Raw genomic sequence first — 13,332 nt, forward strand, 5'->3', positions numbered from 1 at the left:
ATGGACTCTTCAGTCTAGCAGACAAAGGTATAACATGATCCAACAGCTGGAAGTTGTATAAACTGTTCAGGAAGGACAGACAGGGCAGAAAAGGTGGGGGAGTTGCAGTGTATGTAAGAGAGCAGTATGACTGCTCAGAGCTCCAGTATGAAACTGCTGAAAAACCTGAGTGTCTCTGGATTAAGTTTAGAAGCATGAGCAACAAGGGTGATGTCGTGGTGGGAGTCTGCTATAGACCACCGGATCAGGGGGATGAGGTGGACGAGGCTTTCTTCCGGCAACTAACGGAAGTTACTAGATCGCAGGCCCTGGTTCTCATGGGAGATTTCAATCACCCTGATATCTGCTGGGAGAGCAATACAGCGGTGCACAATCCAAGAAGTTTTTGGAAAGTGTAGGGGACAATTTCCTGGTGCAAATGCTGGAGGAACCAACTAGGAGCAGAGCTGCTCTTGACCTGCTGCTCACAAACCAGGAAGAATTAGTAGAGGAAGCAAAAGTGTATGGGAACCTGGGAGGCAGTGACCATGAGATGGTCGAGTTCAGGATCCTGACACAGGGAAGAAAGGAGAGCAGCAGAATACGGACCCTGGACTTCAGAAAAGCAGATTTTGACAACCTCAGGGAATTGATGGGCAGGATCCCCTGGGAGAATAACATGAGGGGGAAAGGAGTCCAGGAGAGCTGGCTGTATTTTAAAGAATCCTTATTGAGGTTACAGGGACAAACCATCCCGATGTGTAGAAAGAATAGTAAATATGGCAGGCGACCAGCTTGGCTTAACAGCGAAATCCTTGCTGATCTTAAACACAAAAAAGCTTACAAGTGGAAGATTGGACAAAAGACCAGGGAAGAGTATAAATATACTGCTCGGGCATGCAGGAGTGAAATCAGGAAGGCCAAATCACACTTGGAGTTGCAGCTAGCAAGAGATGTTAAGAGTAACAAGAAGGGTTTCTTCAGGTATGTTAGCAACAAGAAGAAAGTCAAGGAACTGTGGGCCTCTTACTGAATGAGGGAGTCAACCTAGTGACGGAGGATGTGGAAAAAGCTAATGTACTCAATGCTTTTTTTGCTTCTGTCTTCACGAACAAGATCAGCTCCCAGACTGCTGCACTGGGCAGCACAGCATGGGGAGGAGGTGACCAGCCCTCTGTGAAGAAAGAAGTGGTTTGGGACTATTTAGAAAAGTTGGACGAGCACAAGTCCATGGGCCCGGATGTGCTGCATCCGAGAGTGCTAAAGGAGTTGGCGGATGTGATTGCAGAGCCATTGGCCATTATCTTTGAAAACTCATGGCTATCAGAGGAGGTCCCGGATGACTGGAAAAAGGCTAATGTAGTGCCCATCTTTAAAAAAGGAAAGGAGGAGGATCCTGGAAACTACAGGCCAGTCAGCCTCACCTCAGTCCCTGGAAAAGTCATGGAGCAGGTCCTCAAGGAATCAATTCTGAAGCACTTAGAGGAGAGGAAAGTGATCAGGAACAGTCAGCATGGATTCACCAAGGGCAAGTCATGCGTGACTAATCTAATTGCCTTCTAGGACAAGATAAGTGTCTCTGTGGATGAGGGGACAGCAGTGGACGTGTTGTTCCTTGACTTTAGCAAAGCTTTTGACATGGTCTCCCACAGTATTCTTGCCAGTAAGTTAAAGAAGTATGGGCTGGATGAATGGACAATAAGGTGGATAGAAAGCTGGCTAGACTGTCGGGCTCAACGGGTAGTGATCAATGGCTCCATGTCTAGTTGGCAGCCGGTATCAAGCGGAGTACCCCAAGGGTCGGTCCTGGGGCCGGTTTTGTTCAAAATCTTCATTAATGATCTGGAAGATGGTGTGGATTGCACCCTCAGCAAGTTTGCCGATGACACTAAACTGGGAGGAGACGTAAATACGCTGAAGGGTAGGGATAGGATACAAAGGGACCTAGACAAATTAGGGATTGGGCCAAAAGAAATCTGATGAGGTTCAACAAGGACAAGTGCAGAGTCCTGCACTTAGGACGGAAGAATCCCATGCACCGCTACAGACTAGGGACTGAATGGCTCGGCAGCCGTTCTGCAGAAAAGGATCTAGGGGTTACAGTGGACGAGAAGCTGGATATAAGTCAACAGTGTGCCGTTGTTGCCAAGAAGGCCAATGGCATTTTGGGATGTATAAGTAGGGGCATTGCCAGCACATCGAGGGACGTGATCGTTCCCCTCTATTCGACATTGGTGAGGCCTCATCTGGAGTACTGTGTCCAGTTTTGGGCCCCACACTACAAGAAGGATGTGGAAAAATTGGAAAACGTCCAGCAGAGGGCAACAAAAATGATCAGGGGACTGGAACACATGAGTTATGAGGAGAGGCTGAGGGATTGTTTAGTCTGCGGAAGAGAAGAATGAGGGGGGATTTGATAGCTGCTTTCAACTACCTGAAAGGGGTTCCAAAGAGGATGGATCTAGACTGTTCTCAGTGGTAGCAGATGGCAGAACAAGGAACAATGGTCTCAAGTTGCAGTGGGCGAGGTTTAGATTGGATATTAGGAAAAACTTTTTCACTAGGAGGGTGGTGAAACACTGGAATGCGTTACCTAGGGAGGTGGTAGAATCTCCTTCCTTAGAAGTTTTTAAGGTCAGGCTTGACAAAGCCCTGGCTGGGATGATTTAATTGGGAATTGGTCCTGCTTTGAGCAGGGGGTTGGACTAGATGACCTCCTGAGGTCCCTTCCAACCCTGATATTCTATGAAGCTAGAAAAATTCAGACTAGAAATAAGGTGCAAATTTTTAACAGAGAGGGTAATTAATCATTGGAACAATGTAACCCCAGCTTGTGGTGGATTCTCTATCAATGGCAATTTTTAAATCAGGACTTGATGGTTTTCTAAAGGATATGCTCTAGTTCAAACAGGTATTAGTTCAGGGAAGTTCTATGGCCTGTGTTATGAAGGTCAGCCTAAACTATCACAGTGGTCCCTTCTGGCCTTCAAATTTATGGCTACGTCTACACTACGAGCTAGGGGTTTGAGTCCCCTGCTTGAGTACACATCCCTGCACTAGCTCTCATCAAGGTAGCATGAGTATATATAGCAGCGTAGCCACACTAGCATGGGTAGCGGTAGTGGAGGCATAGATGAGCCATTCCAAGTACTTACCTACTGGTTTTGGGTGGGTTTGTACTCGGCATGACTCAGCCATGCCTTTCCAGTCACTACCAGTAATGCTGTAGCTGCACCGCTGTTATCAAGCTAGTGTAAGTATGTGTACACAAGCAGGGGAAATTACACCCCTACTTCGTAGGGTAGACATAACCTATGAATCTAAAGGGGTTGAGGTGAGAGGAGATCTAGCTCCCCCATGCCAGGTGAGGCAGTGCATCACTGTGGTATCATCTGTGACTACATGAATCATCAGGTACTCAATTAGGGATAGGAAAGCCATATTAGCACAACCCTGAGCTCCAGAATGTTTAAGAGGAGGGTGGTCTCAAGAGACTACCCTCTCTCCTGTACCTTCTATTGATATATGTGGTCTCCAGTTGAGAAGGGATTATGTTAACTTGAACTGGTATATATGATATGATATGTTGTTATAGGATAACTGATGCTAAGTGAAATTGTACTGTGGGGTATGTTGTTGGATGAACACCAAAATAACATACGGTGCTGGGTGTATAGACGCTTGGACTTTTGGATGGAAACACCACCTGGTCCGTTTGTTTGTTTGGAACTTTGGGAGTTTTGAATTTGAAGGGCTGTTGGTTAGCTCCTGAGATGGGGAGCAGGATCATATAGGGGGTCAGAGAACTATATTGTGATCAGGAAGAGAAGCACTACTGGGCTCTCATAAAATTAGGCTTTCCTTTTAAAAGGCAGAAGTAGAAGGAATACTGAAAGCAGTTGCTGTTTATGATATGGTTACTCTAGTTAAATAAAAGTATACCGGTTTTTCAAACTCAAAGTCCCAGGCATAGTAAATCAGTGGGTGTCTGAAGAGATCTGCAGGGTCCTTGAAACAGAGTTAGGCAAAGCAGCCAGAATTGCCCAATATTCACAGGAAAGTGTTCTGAGAGGAAGCTTAGAGGGATTACTAGTAATCCAGAAACACCAGTTTTGAACAAGGTGTATGCCCAGGAAGGGGAAGGTTGTGACAATTTCCCACCCTAGAATAAAGGCATTCAAGACAAGAGTCTTTGTTGGTGGTGTTTGTGAAAAGGACTTTCTGCTGCATACCTGGGTTGGATCTGTCTGCCAGTTTAAAGAAGAAAGACTTCCAGAGGGACTACAAACACGTACCTCTTCCTGTGTCTGTTTGGCAGATATGCAGATCGCATTCACCCTCAGATAAAGTCTGGCATGCTGGATGACCTACATGCACACTGACATATGCCTCCATAGTTTGAGGCAGGAACTCACTCCTGAGTGCTGGGGTGGGACCAGAGTTGATTGATGAAGTTTATCATAGTCTGAAACCTCTTTTGAGGGAGGTTTGTTCATGCTGACTTTTAATTTAACAGTGCCCTGGGTTGAGGTCAGTGTCTATTTTTACCTGATGACTCTGAGCCCCAGGGTGGGATATCTTCTGAAGTGAATCTGTCACGTGCTGAAGGGGATTTCCCTCGCACCAGCCAGTCATACAGGTAGGGGCATATCTGGATTCTTGGTGATCTTAAATGCATGGCCACCACAGCTAGGACCTTGGTAAATACTTGTGGTGCTGTGGAGAGGCTGAAAGGTAGAACTCTGTATTGATAATGTGAGGTTCCTACCAGAAGCCACTAATACTTCCTGTGACCTGGATGCATAGAAATGTGGAAGTAGGTTTGGACGTTCAAGAACCACAAACCAGATCATGGGGCTGAGAGACAGAGCAATGAATGAAGGCACTGAAGATTGAGGATGAGTCTCCACCCTCTGTCCTCTTTGGGAATAGGAAGTAAGTGGAAACAGAATCCCTTGCCCCTTAACTCCTGAGGCACCTCCTCCACTGTTCCCAATTGTACCATGGAGTTTTGTCTCTTGCTTCAACAGATTCTAATGAGAAGGGTCCCTGAAGAGAGATCAGGAGAAAGGTGTCTTTCTGATGATCTTAGAGATCCACTGGTCTGAGATTATCCCTGACCGCGCCTCTCAGTAAAGGACAGGTGAGTGTCAAAGAAGGGATGGAAAAAGAAGGGTCCACAGATGGTCTGGCACAACTCTCGCCTTGTACATCTAAACTGATGTTTTCTTGAAGCCCTGGATTGTGGGACAATTGAGGAGGAGGCAGAAGGTCATCCACCACAGATTTGCTGTCTCTTCCCCAGGGGCTACAAGGATTACTATTGCAAGTAATAGTGGGGCTGTTGCCTCTGCCTGTATTGCTGTAGCTATTATCTGGGAAACTTCCTCTTAGGGGGCAGAACTTATAGGCCCAGGAATCTCACTGAATCCCTTGACTATTAAGGTGTGTAGGGTGTTGTCCATGATGATGTTGAGCTCATTGCCCCATAGAGGAGGTCCTCAATAGTAACCTGGACTTCATGTGGAATTCCTGATGCCTGCAACTAAAAAGACCTCCTCACAGCTACAGCAGTGGCTGTTTATCTGAGAGCCATATCAACTGTGTTAATTGCTGCTCAGCGTACTGTCAGGGCTGGAAGCTACCATAAGACATTTTATTTTCTCCAGGTAATCTATGAAGAGCTTGTCCTTAAAATTACAGGCAGTTTGTCCGACATCATGAAGCTATATTTGGATAGTTGCACCTTGTAATTCATTATTTTCACTTGGAGGATTGGTGAAGAGTAAGCTTTCCTCCCAAAGATGTCAAACCTTTGCCTGGTCTTGCTTGTCTCATGGACTGCCTGAACTACAACAATACTTGGAGAGGACATTGGTAAAAGTACTTGAATCCCTTTTCATGGACCTAATTCCTCCTCTGTCTGTCCCCTTTGATGTACTCACAATAGGTTCTGGTGTGTGCCAGATAAACTTAGCTGGCTTTGGCATGGTGAGTTGTCTCAACAAGAAAGGTTGTAGGATATCCAGCAATTTGTGCTGCTTCTCCTGGATGACTGCCAAGGAGATGTTCAATGTCTCTGCCACGTGACAGAGAAAGTCCTAAAAGACCTTCAGCTCTTCTACCAAGGCAGATGACAGAGGGTTGACCACTTCATCTGGCAAGGAGGATGAAATGGCGGGGATGGAGTATTTAAGGAAAGTGCTTGTGCGACTGTATTCCTCCTTTCCCAATACCAATCGGGGTTGAGCTGAAACAGATGGAAGTTGTTTCTTTGGTATGGGGGATCTGGTTCTGAAAGCCGCAGTTTGAGCCAATTTTTTGGAGTATGGATTTACTCTTCAAGGGATCAGTATGCCATGGTTGGCATGAGTAGTGTGGAGGACACACAGGTGGTACCCTACGTGACCCAGATGACCTTCCAATTACCCTGATAGATCCTGACAGTGCTTCTTCTCCAACTCCCACTGCACCAGCCAATGAGGTGAGGGGTGGCGCTCCTCAGTTGAAGGGGGAGGGATCACTGTACACTGCTCCCCCATCTGCCTAACCCCTGTGCATGCAGACCCCCTCATACCCAGACCCTCCTGCCAAGCCTCACACCCCTGCACTTGGACCACCCCAACAAGCCACCCGCATCTGGATCCCCACCCCACTAAGCCCCACTCCCCCAGCATCTGGACCCCCCCAACTATGCCCCCCACAACCAGACCCCCCCCTTCCAAACTCTATTCCCCCACATCCAGACTCCCCACCCCCAGTTGAGCCCCAACCACCTTCACCTGGACCCTCTGCAGAGTCCCTTACTGTTGCACCCAGAACCCTCCAACAAGCCCCTGTGCATCCAGATCTCCCACTGAGCTGCCTGAACCCAGACTGCCCCACTCAGAATCCTCTCAACCCATACCTGCATCCCCCCATACTAAGCCTCTCCACACTTGGATCCTGCCTTGATAAGCCTGCCTGCCCATACCTGGTGCACCTGGCAAGGAGGGCAGGGCCCTGGGGTTTTTCTGGAGCAGGCCCAATCCTTGCACTGTCAGGGCTGGGTGCAGCCTTTCTGCTGAGTCCATGTCCCGGGGGGGGTGGGGGAGAGGTGGCGGGTTGAAGCTGCACAGTGATCTCGCACCTCTGTGAAGCCAGTGACCTGTGCTCCCTAATGCCATGCTGGAGGCTCCACATTTATTTGACAAATAAGATTTGCAGAAGTTTGCAGAATTTTAAAATATTATGTGCAGCATTTTTAATTTTTTGGTTCAGAATGCCCCCAGGAGTATCAACATGTACCATGCCTGCAGCTGTGCTTACCCTGCTTCTGCTTCCAAACCTTGGTCCAGCCTGGTTCCAGGCCCTGCTTCTTCCCAGTTCCTGTCCTGTTCCAGCCTTGTTTCTGAACCTGCTCCTGTTCCTCTCCGGCTTCCAACTTCGATCCTCTGCTTCACTTCTGGCTTATGTGTCTAGTTTACCTTCTGGCTCTGACATTTAGCTTCTGTCTCTCTGGTACTGATCCTCGGCTCCCCCTCCAGCTCTGGCATTCGGCTTCTGTCCCTCTGACCCTCAGCTTGTTCCTGGACTCTGCTCCCCTGGACCAAGCTCTAACTGATTGGCTGGACTCTTATTTCAACCATTAGTCCTGACTGCCCAGACCCCAGTCAGTTACAGTTTGAACAGCCCAATACATAGATGAGGCCCACCTCACCGACATAGACCCCACTCAGGCCAATTTTTCCCTGGTGGAATTGGTGGATGGGCCAATGCAAGCACAAGTGTTCACCCTGCAGAAAACAGCCCTACAAGCCCAGGATCCACCCTGGCTCCAGCCTCCCAAGAGCCAAAGGTCCCACTTCCAGACAAGTTTAATGATGATTGTGGTCAGTTTTGAGATTTCCAAAATAATGCCAGCTCCTCCTCTTGCTAAGGCTTCACCCTTTAGCCTTTTACTGTAAGCTCACACCAGTGCCACAAAACAATGACATCCTTGATAAAAAGCTACTGGCCAACAAAGCAGCCTTCAAGGAATGGCGGCATCTCCTGGAGAATGTCAGGTTTCCAATCCAAGTCCTCACTGATCACAAGAACCTGGAATTCCTGAAGAAGGCTTGGCACCTAAAACAGTAACAGGCCCACTGGTCCCTCTTCTTTATTTGGTTTGACGGATGGTGACCTACCGTCACAGAACCAGGAATGCAAAGAAAGGTGTATTATCCCAGAATGGGGAGTACGGTGAACTTGACCAAGGGGTTTCATCCATGATCCTCAAACCGTCAAATTTCATTTTGAGTACCACTGTCCATAATCTGCTACCCTCCATGTGTTCTCTGCTGCCTAACGATCCCTTCACAATTCAGATCCACGAAGCCCTGGACAATGCTACCACCCAGATTGCCTTTCTGTATCATAAGGGGCACATCTACATACCCAGTGGTTCACCCAGGCTGCAAGTTCTACAAATCAGTCATGATCCTCTTCTGGCAGGTCACTTTGGTCAATTCAACACCCAAGCCCTCAAGGAGTTTCTGGTGGCTGGCCCTGCACACTTCAACAGCAACTTATATCTGGTCCTGTAACCTCTGTGCCCAGATCAAAATCCCATGTGAAACTACTCTTCAGCCCTTTTCCATTCCGCCTCAGTCTTGGGCCATTGTGTTGATGGACTTCATCATGGAACATCCGCCCTCCCAAGGATTCTAGTGGTCATTGATCTCCTGACAAAGATGGCACATTTTATACTGTGTCACAGCCTCCCCACTGCCCACAAAATAGCCCATCTGTTTGAAGACAATAACTTTCACTTTCATGGGTTGCCCACAAGCATAGTATCTGACCGGGGGTCACAGTTTATTGCCTGCTTTTGATGGAAATTTCTGTACCTCCGGACCATTCAACCTTGTACCTCAACCGTTTACTACCCTAGTACCAACAGTCAGGCAGAGAGAGTCAATCAAGTCCTCGAGCAGTACCTAAGCTGCTTCCTAAATTACCACCAGGATGACTGGTTGGCATTCATTCCCCATGTTGAATTCACCTTCAACTCCACCCATACTGCACCTCAGAAGACCCCCACTTAATAAATTATGGGTTCCACCTTTGGCAGCACCCTGAAATCCCCTTGCCTTACCCTTAACAGCCATCGCTGACCTTACTGTGCACATTAACCAAGTACATCAAGAATTCAGGCACCAGTTAAAAGAGGCTAAGACAGTGTACAAGCACCATGCCATTAGCCAGCTGATACCATCAGCCAACCCCCAATCTCATGAAAGGGGATAGGGTTTGATTGACTGCCCAAAACCTGCAATATAGCCGTCCATCCATGAAGCTGGACCACAAGTACTTGTGGCCATTTGAGAACACAGAACAACTTAACCAAGTAATCTTTCGATTACAGCTGCCAGAATTGCTTCAGATCCACCCCATGTTCTACATCTCCCTCTTGAAACCTTTATCCAGAATTTCTGCCCGCGCTACACTCCTCCTCCTCTGTCAATAATTGAGAAGGGCCAACAGGAACATGTGAACCAGCAGATTCTGGACTCTCACTGAGTCTGCGGAAGACTCCAGTATCTGATTGACTGGGAGGGATAAGTCCTGGAGGAGCAGACAAGAAGCTGTGGAACATGTCCAGATCCCAGACCTCCTGTGTGCCTTCCTGCCTAACCAAAGAAACACAGCCCCAGCATTCCTAGGAAGTGACCCTGAATGAAGGGGGTGCTGTCAGGGGTCAGACCAACCACTGGCCTGCTCCCTGACTAACTTCACTGCTAGGCAACCAATGAGTCTAGCTGCACTGCCTTGGAACTGACAGAGTAGCCAAATCACCTGACTGGCTGCTGGTTTAGCAACCCTGCTCATAAGCCTGGCACCCAGAGCAGATCTGCAGTTCCTCAACATGTACTATGCCCACAGCTGCACTTGTCCTGCTCCAGCCTGCTTCCAGGCCCTACTCCAGACTTGTTTCCATATCTACTCCACCTACTACCCACTCTGGCTCCAGCCTCCCTTCCCTCCAACTTCTGACGTCAAACCTCACCTATGGCTCTGGCATTCAGCTTCTGTCTCTCCAGTATCTCCAGGGGCCTGTGGGGGCGGGGGAGAGCAACAACAGGCACTCCATGATTTGTGTGTGTGTGTGTAGATGCTCTCTGGCCGCCAACCAATGCCTTATTTCAGCCCTGGCACCTATTGGCTTGGCAGATCATCCTCTGCAGCCCCCTAGGGGGCTGAGGGGGGGATGGGGGAGGGAAAGAGGAGCAATGACAGCAGGCATTCTGTGACTCAGGTCACTTTTCCCAGGTGGGCACAGGAGGGAGGTGCAAGGGTTAGGGGAGCAGAAGAGGGGTGTTCTCCAGTTACCCAGCCAATGATTAATTTGTGCCGTAACAGGTCAGTTGGAGAGGGAGACAGCTGCTTCTGCAAAGTCAGGAAGCCAGACTGACTTACTTTGCAGAAGCAGCTGCCTCCCTCTCCAATTGACCTGATATGACAATGAAGTTGGGAGAAGTTTCCTACATTGCTTGGCTGCTTAAACTACAGATAGGAGCATAGGGGATTTTCCTGCCTGTCTTGATCCATCCACCTCCCCTTTCTCTGTATACAGGGAGAGAGGGAATATAGGGCTGGAAGGTGGGGAAGCAGCCTCACAGGCTATGAACTACAGACAGCTGCTTCCCTGCCTTTGAGCTCCTGTATTTAGAACCCTGTGCGGATACAAAAAGTTGTATCCGCATCGATCCGCAAACATGGTCCATGGATATAAAACAGAAATCCACATATTTGCAGGGCCTACCGGTCATTGCTCTTTACCTGAGATAAATAAAAAGCCAAGAGGCAAAGAAAACCTATCAAAAAGTTTAACCACCAAAAATTGAAAACTTTGCAGACTAACTGGTTTCTTGCTAAGCAAGGAACAAGGATACCATAGGATTCTGTCTTGCAGCAACAGGTGATAAGAAAGAACCAAGCATGGGTTGTAGTCGTACCATCCTTTGTCTCTTCCGCTGTGGGAAGCAGGAGGGTCATGCAAAGTGCAGGCCAACCTCCCAGACACTGCCATTTTAAAGATTCCATTCTTGCACCAAGATTGGAATCTATATGAACAATTACTCAAAAAAAACAAAAAAACCTTAGCTCTAAGTATAATATCAAGTTAGAAATGTTTCCACATAGAAGTGAAATCCTGGTTCTATTTAAGTCAATGGTAAAACTCCTATTGGCATCAATGGGGCCAAGATTTCACTTTTGGTGTTCATAGTGACAGGTTGCAAGGCAAAACACACAAAGAATATCATATTGAAGTAAACAAAACATTATAATGAACTAAAGCTTCAGAATGTTCACAGTGAATCTAAACACTAGACATTAAATGATTAAATCGGCTCTAATGTTTAGCCCCAAGCTAGCAAATAAAATACCAGAAAGGATATACTTTATTTACATATCTGTGGAGCAGTTTTTAATATCTAGTATTTACAGAGCCCCTTCTGCGACACTGCTTTTGTAGCTGTATTTCCATGTCCAGTGCTTAAAATAACTTGAGGCTTAACAAAAAAAAACAAAAAAAAACCCCCAACATTACTGAGCATAGGTTTAATGCTTTTTTTGCACCAATAAAATGAAACATGCAAGAGTAATTGAAACATTATATCCATATATTTATTGCACAGATACATACTGATCCTATGCATAGTTTCTCCTGACAAATGCATTCTTTGATGTATAAGATGATCATTTTACAAGCGCAATATTTTAAAATGTTGAATTTCCAGAAAGCTCATTAATTCTGCACAGACTATACAAGCGATCTAGTGGTGGTGTTCAGTAGAGAAGAAAATTGAAGTTGTATGCTCTTAGTTATAATTATGACTGCATAAATAAGCAACAAATTATAAATCCCTCTCAGAATTCATAAGAGTAGATATTCTCAGATTAACATAAAAAGCATTAATTTATATTAACACATGCTCACCTTTAGTTTCTCCTTTAGACTTTCTTTTTCTGCCATCATTCTTCTGAAGTCAGCTAATGCAATGTCTCTTTCCTCTTCCACATGACTTTGAGAAACTAAAGTATGCTTTGCCTCTCTTCTTAACCTATTTAATTCATCCTGAGACTTTAAAAGAGTACTGCTTAGTAGTAGTCATACATTCAAAATAGTACATTGTATATAATGTTAAGAAAAATGACAAACTGATTTTTAGCATTCTGATTACACTAGATATACTGCATTTCTTTCTAGTTGTTTCCTAGACATCCAGAAAATGCTCCTTAAGTCGTACAAAGGCAAAGAATTCTTGATTTTCCCAACATACACTTAATGCTTTTTCTTTCTTACTTCTTCCTTATGTCCAACCCCCCTTCTATTCTCATTCATTACTTCCTACTCCTTCCTTTCCTGCTTCTATCCTCCCATCCCCTTCTCATGAATTCTACCTCTCCCTTATCTTCCTAACCTTTCTATTTCCAAATTCCAAGTACAGTATGTACATCTTAACTAATTACTTTTCAAAAGGAAAAGAGTTGTGAATTAGAAGTTACAATATACTATATGTAACTGTAGAAGCATCATTTGAAAGTGTTCTAAAATATATGTCGCTTCAAAAATTTCCTAAAAGGTCATATATTTGAGGGCATAAGATTCTAAAGTTAGCATTCTTTTGAGGATGCTAACCCATAGAGTACCATAGCATAAATATGAGTCAACAGTGTAACACTGTTGCAAAAAAAGCGAACATCATTCTGGGATGTATTAGCACCAGTGTTGTAAGCAAGACATGAGAAGTAATTCTTCCGCTCTACTCCACGCTGATTAGGCCACAACTGGATTTTTGTGTCCAGTTCTGGGCGCCATATTTCAGGAAAGATGTGGACAAATTGGAGAAAGTCCAGAGAAGAGCAACAAAAATGATTAAAGGTCTAGACAACATGACCTATGAGGGAAGATTGAAAAAATTGTGTTTGTTTAGTCTGGAGAAGAGAAGACTGAGAGGGGACATGATAACAGTTTTAAAGTACATAAAAGGTTGTTACAAGGAGGAGGGAGAAGAATTGCTCTTCTTAACCTCTGAGGATAGGACAAGAAGCAATAGGCTTAAATTGCAGCAAGCGAGGTTTAGGTTGGACATTAGGTAAAACTTCCTAACTGTCAGGGTGGTTAAGCACCGGAATAAATTGCCTAGAGAGGTTGTGGAATCTCCATCATTGGAGATTTTTAAGAGCAGGTTAGACAAATACCTGTCAGGAATGGTCTAGACAATACTTAGTCCTGCCATGAATGCAGGGAACTGGACTAGATGACCTCTCAAGGTCCCTTCCAGTCGTATGATTCTATAAAACAGCTAAAGCTGTAAAACTGGA

The 13,332-nt window shown here is 45.9% G+C and overlaps 1 protein-coding gene across 4 annotated transcripts in view; it reads right to left on the reverse strand.

Moving 5' to 3' along the window:
• CEP135 (centrosomal protein 135) overlaps positions 1 to 13,332 on the reverse strand; it is a 107,823-nt gene that overhangs the window by 50,122 nt on the left and 44,369 nt on the right. For all 4 annotated transcript variants that reach the window (XM_073341984.2, XM_078852530.1, XM_073341979.2 and 1 more), the window contains one exon: positions 11,945 to 12,088. In XM_073341984.2, coding sequence (XP_073198085.1) covers positions 11,945 to 12,088 — 144 coding nt within the window. The remainder of the gene's footprint in view (positions 1 to 11,944; positions 12,089 to 13,332) is intronic.

The sequence above is a fragment of the Lepidochelys kempii genome, chromosome 4, assembly GCF_965140285.1.
Source record: "Lepidochelys kempii isolate rLepKem1 chromosome 4, rLepKem1.hap1, whole genome shotgun sequence".
Classification (NCBI taxonomy): domain Eukaryota; kingdom Metazoa; phylum Chordata; order Testudines; family Cheloniidae; genus Lepidochelys; species Lepidochelys kempii.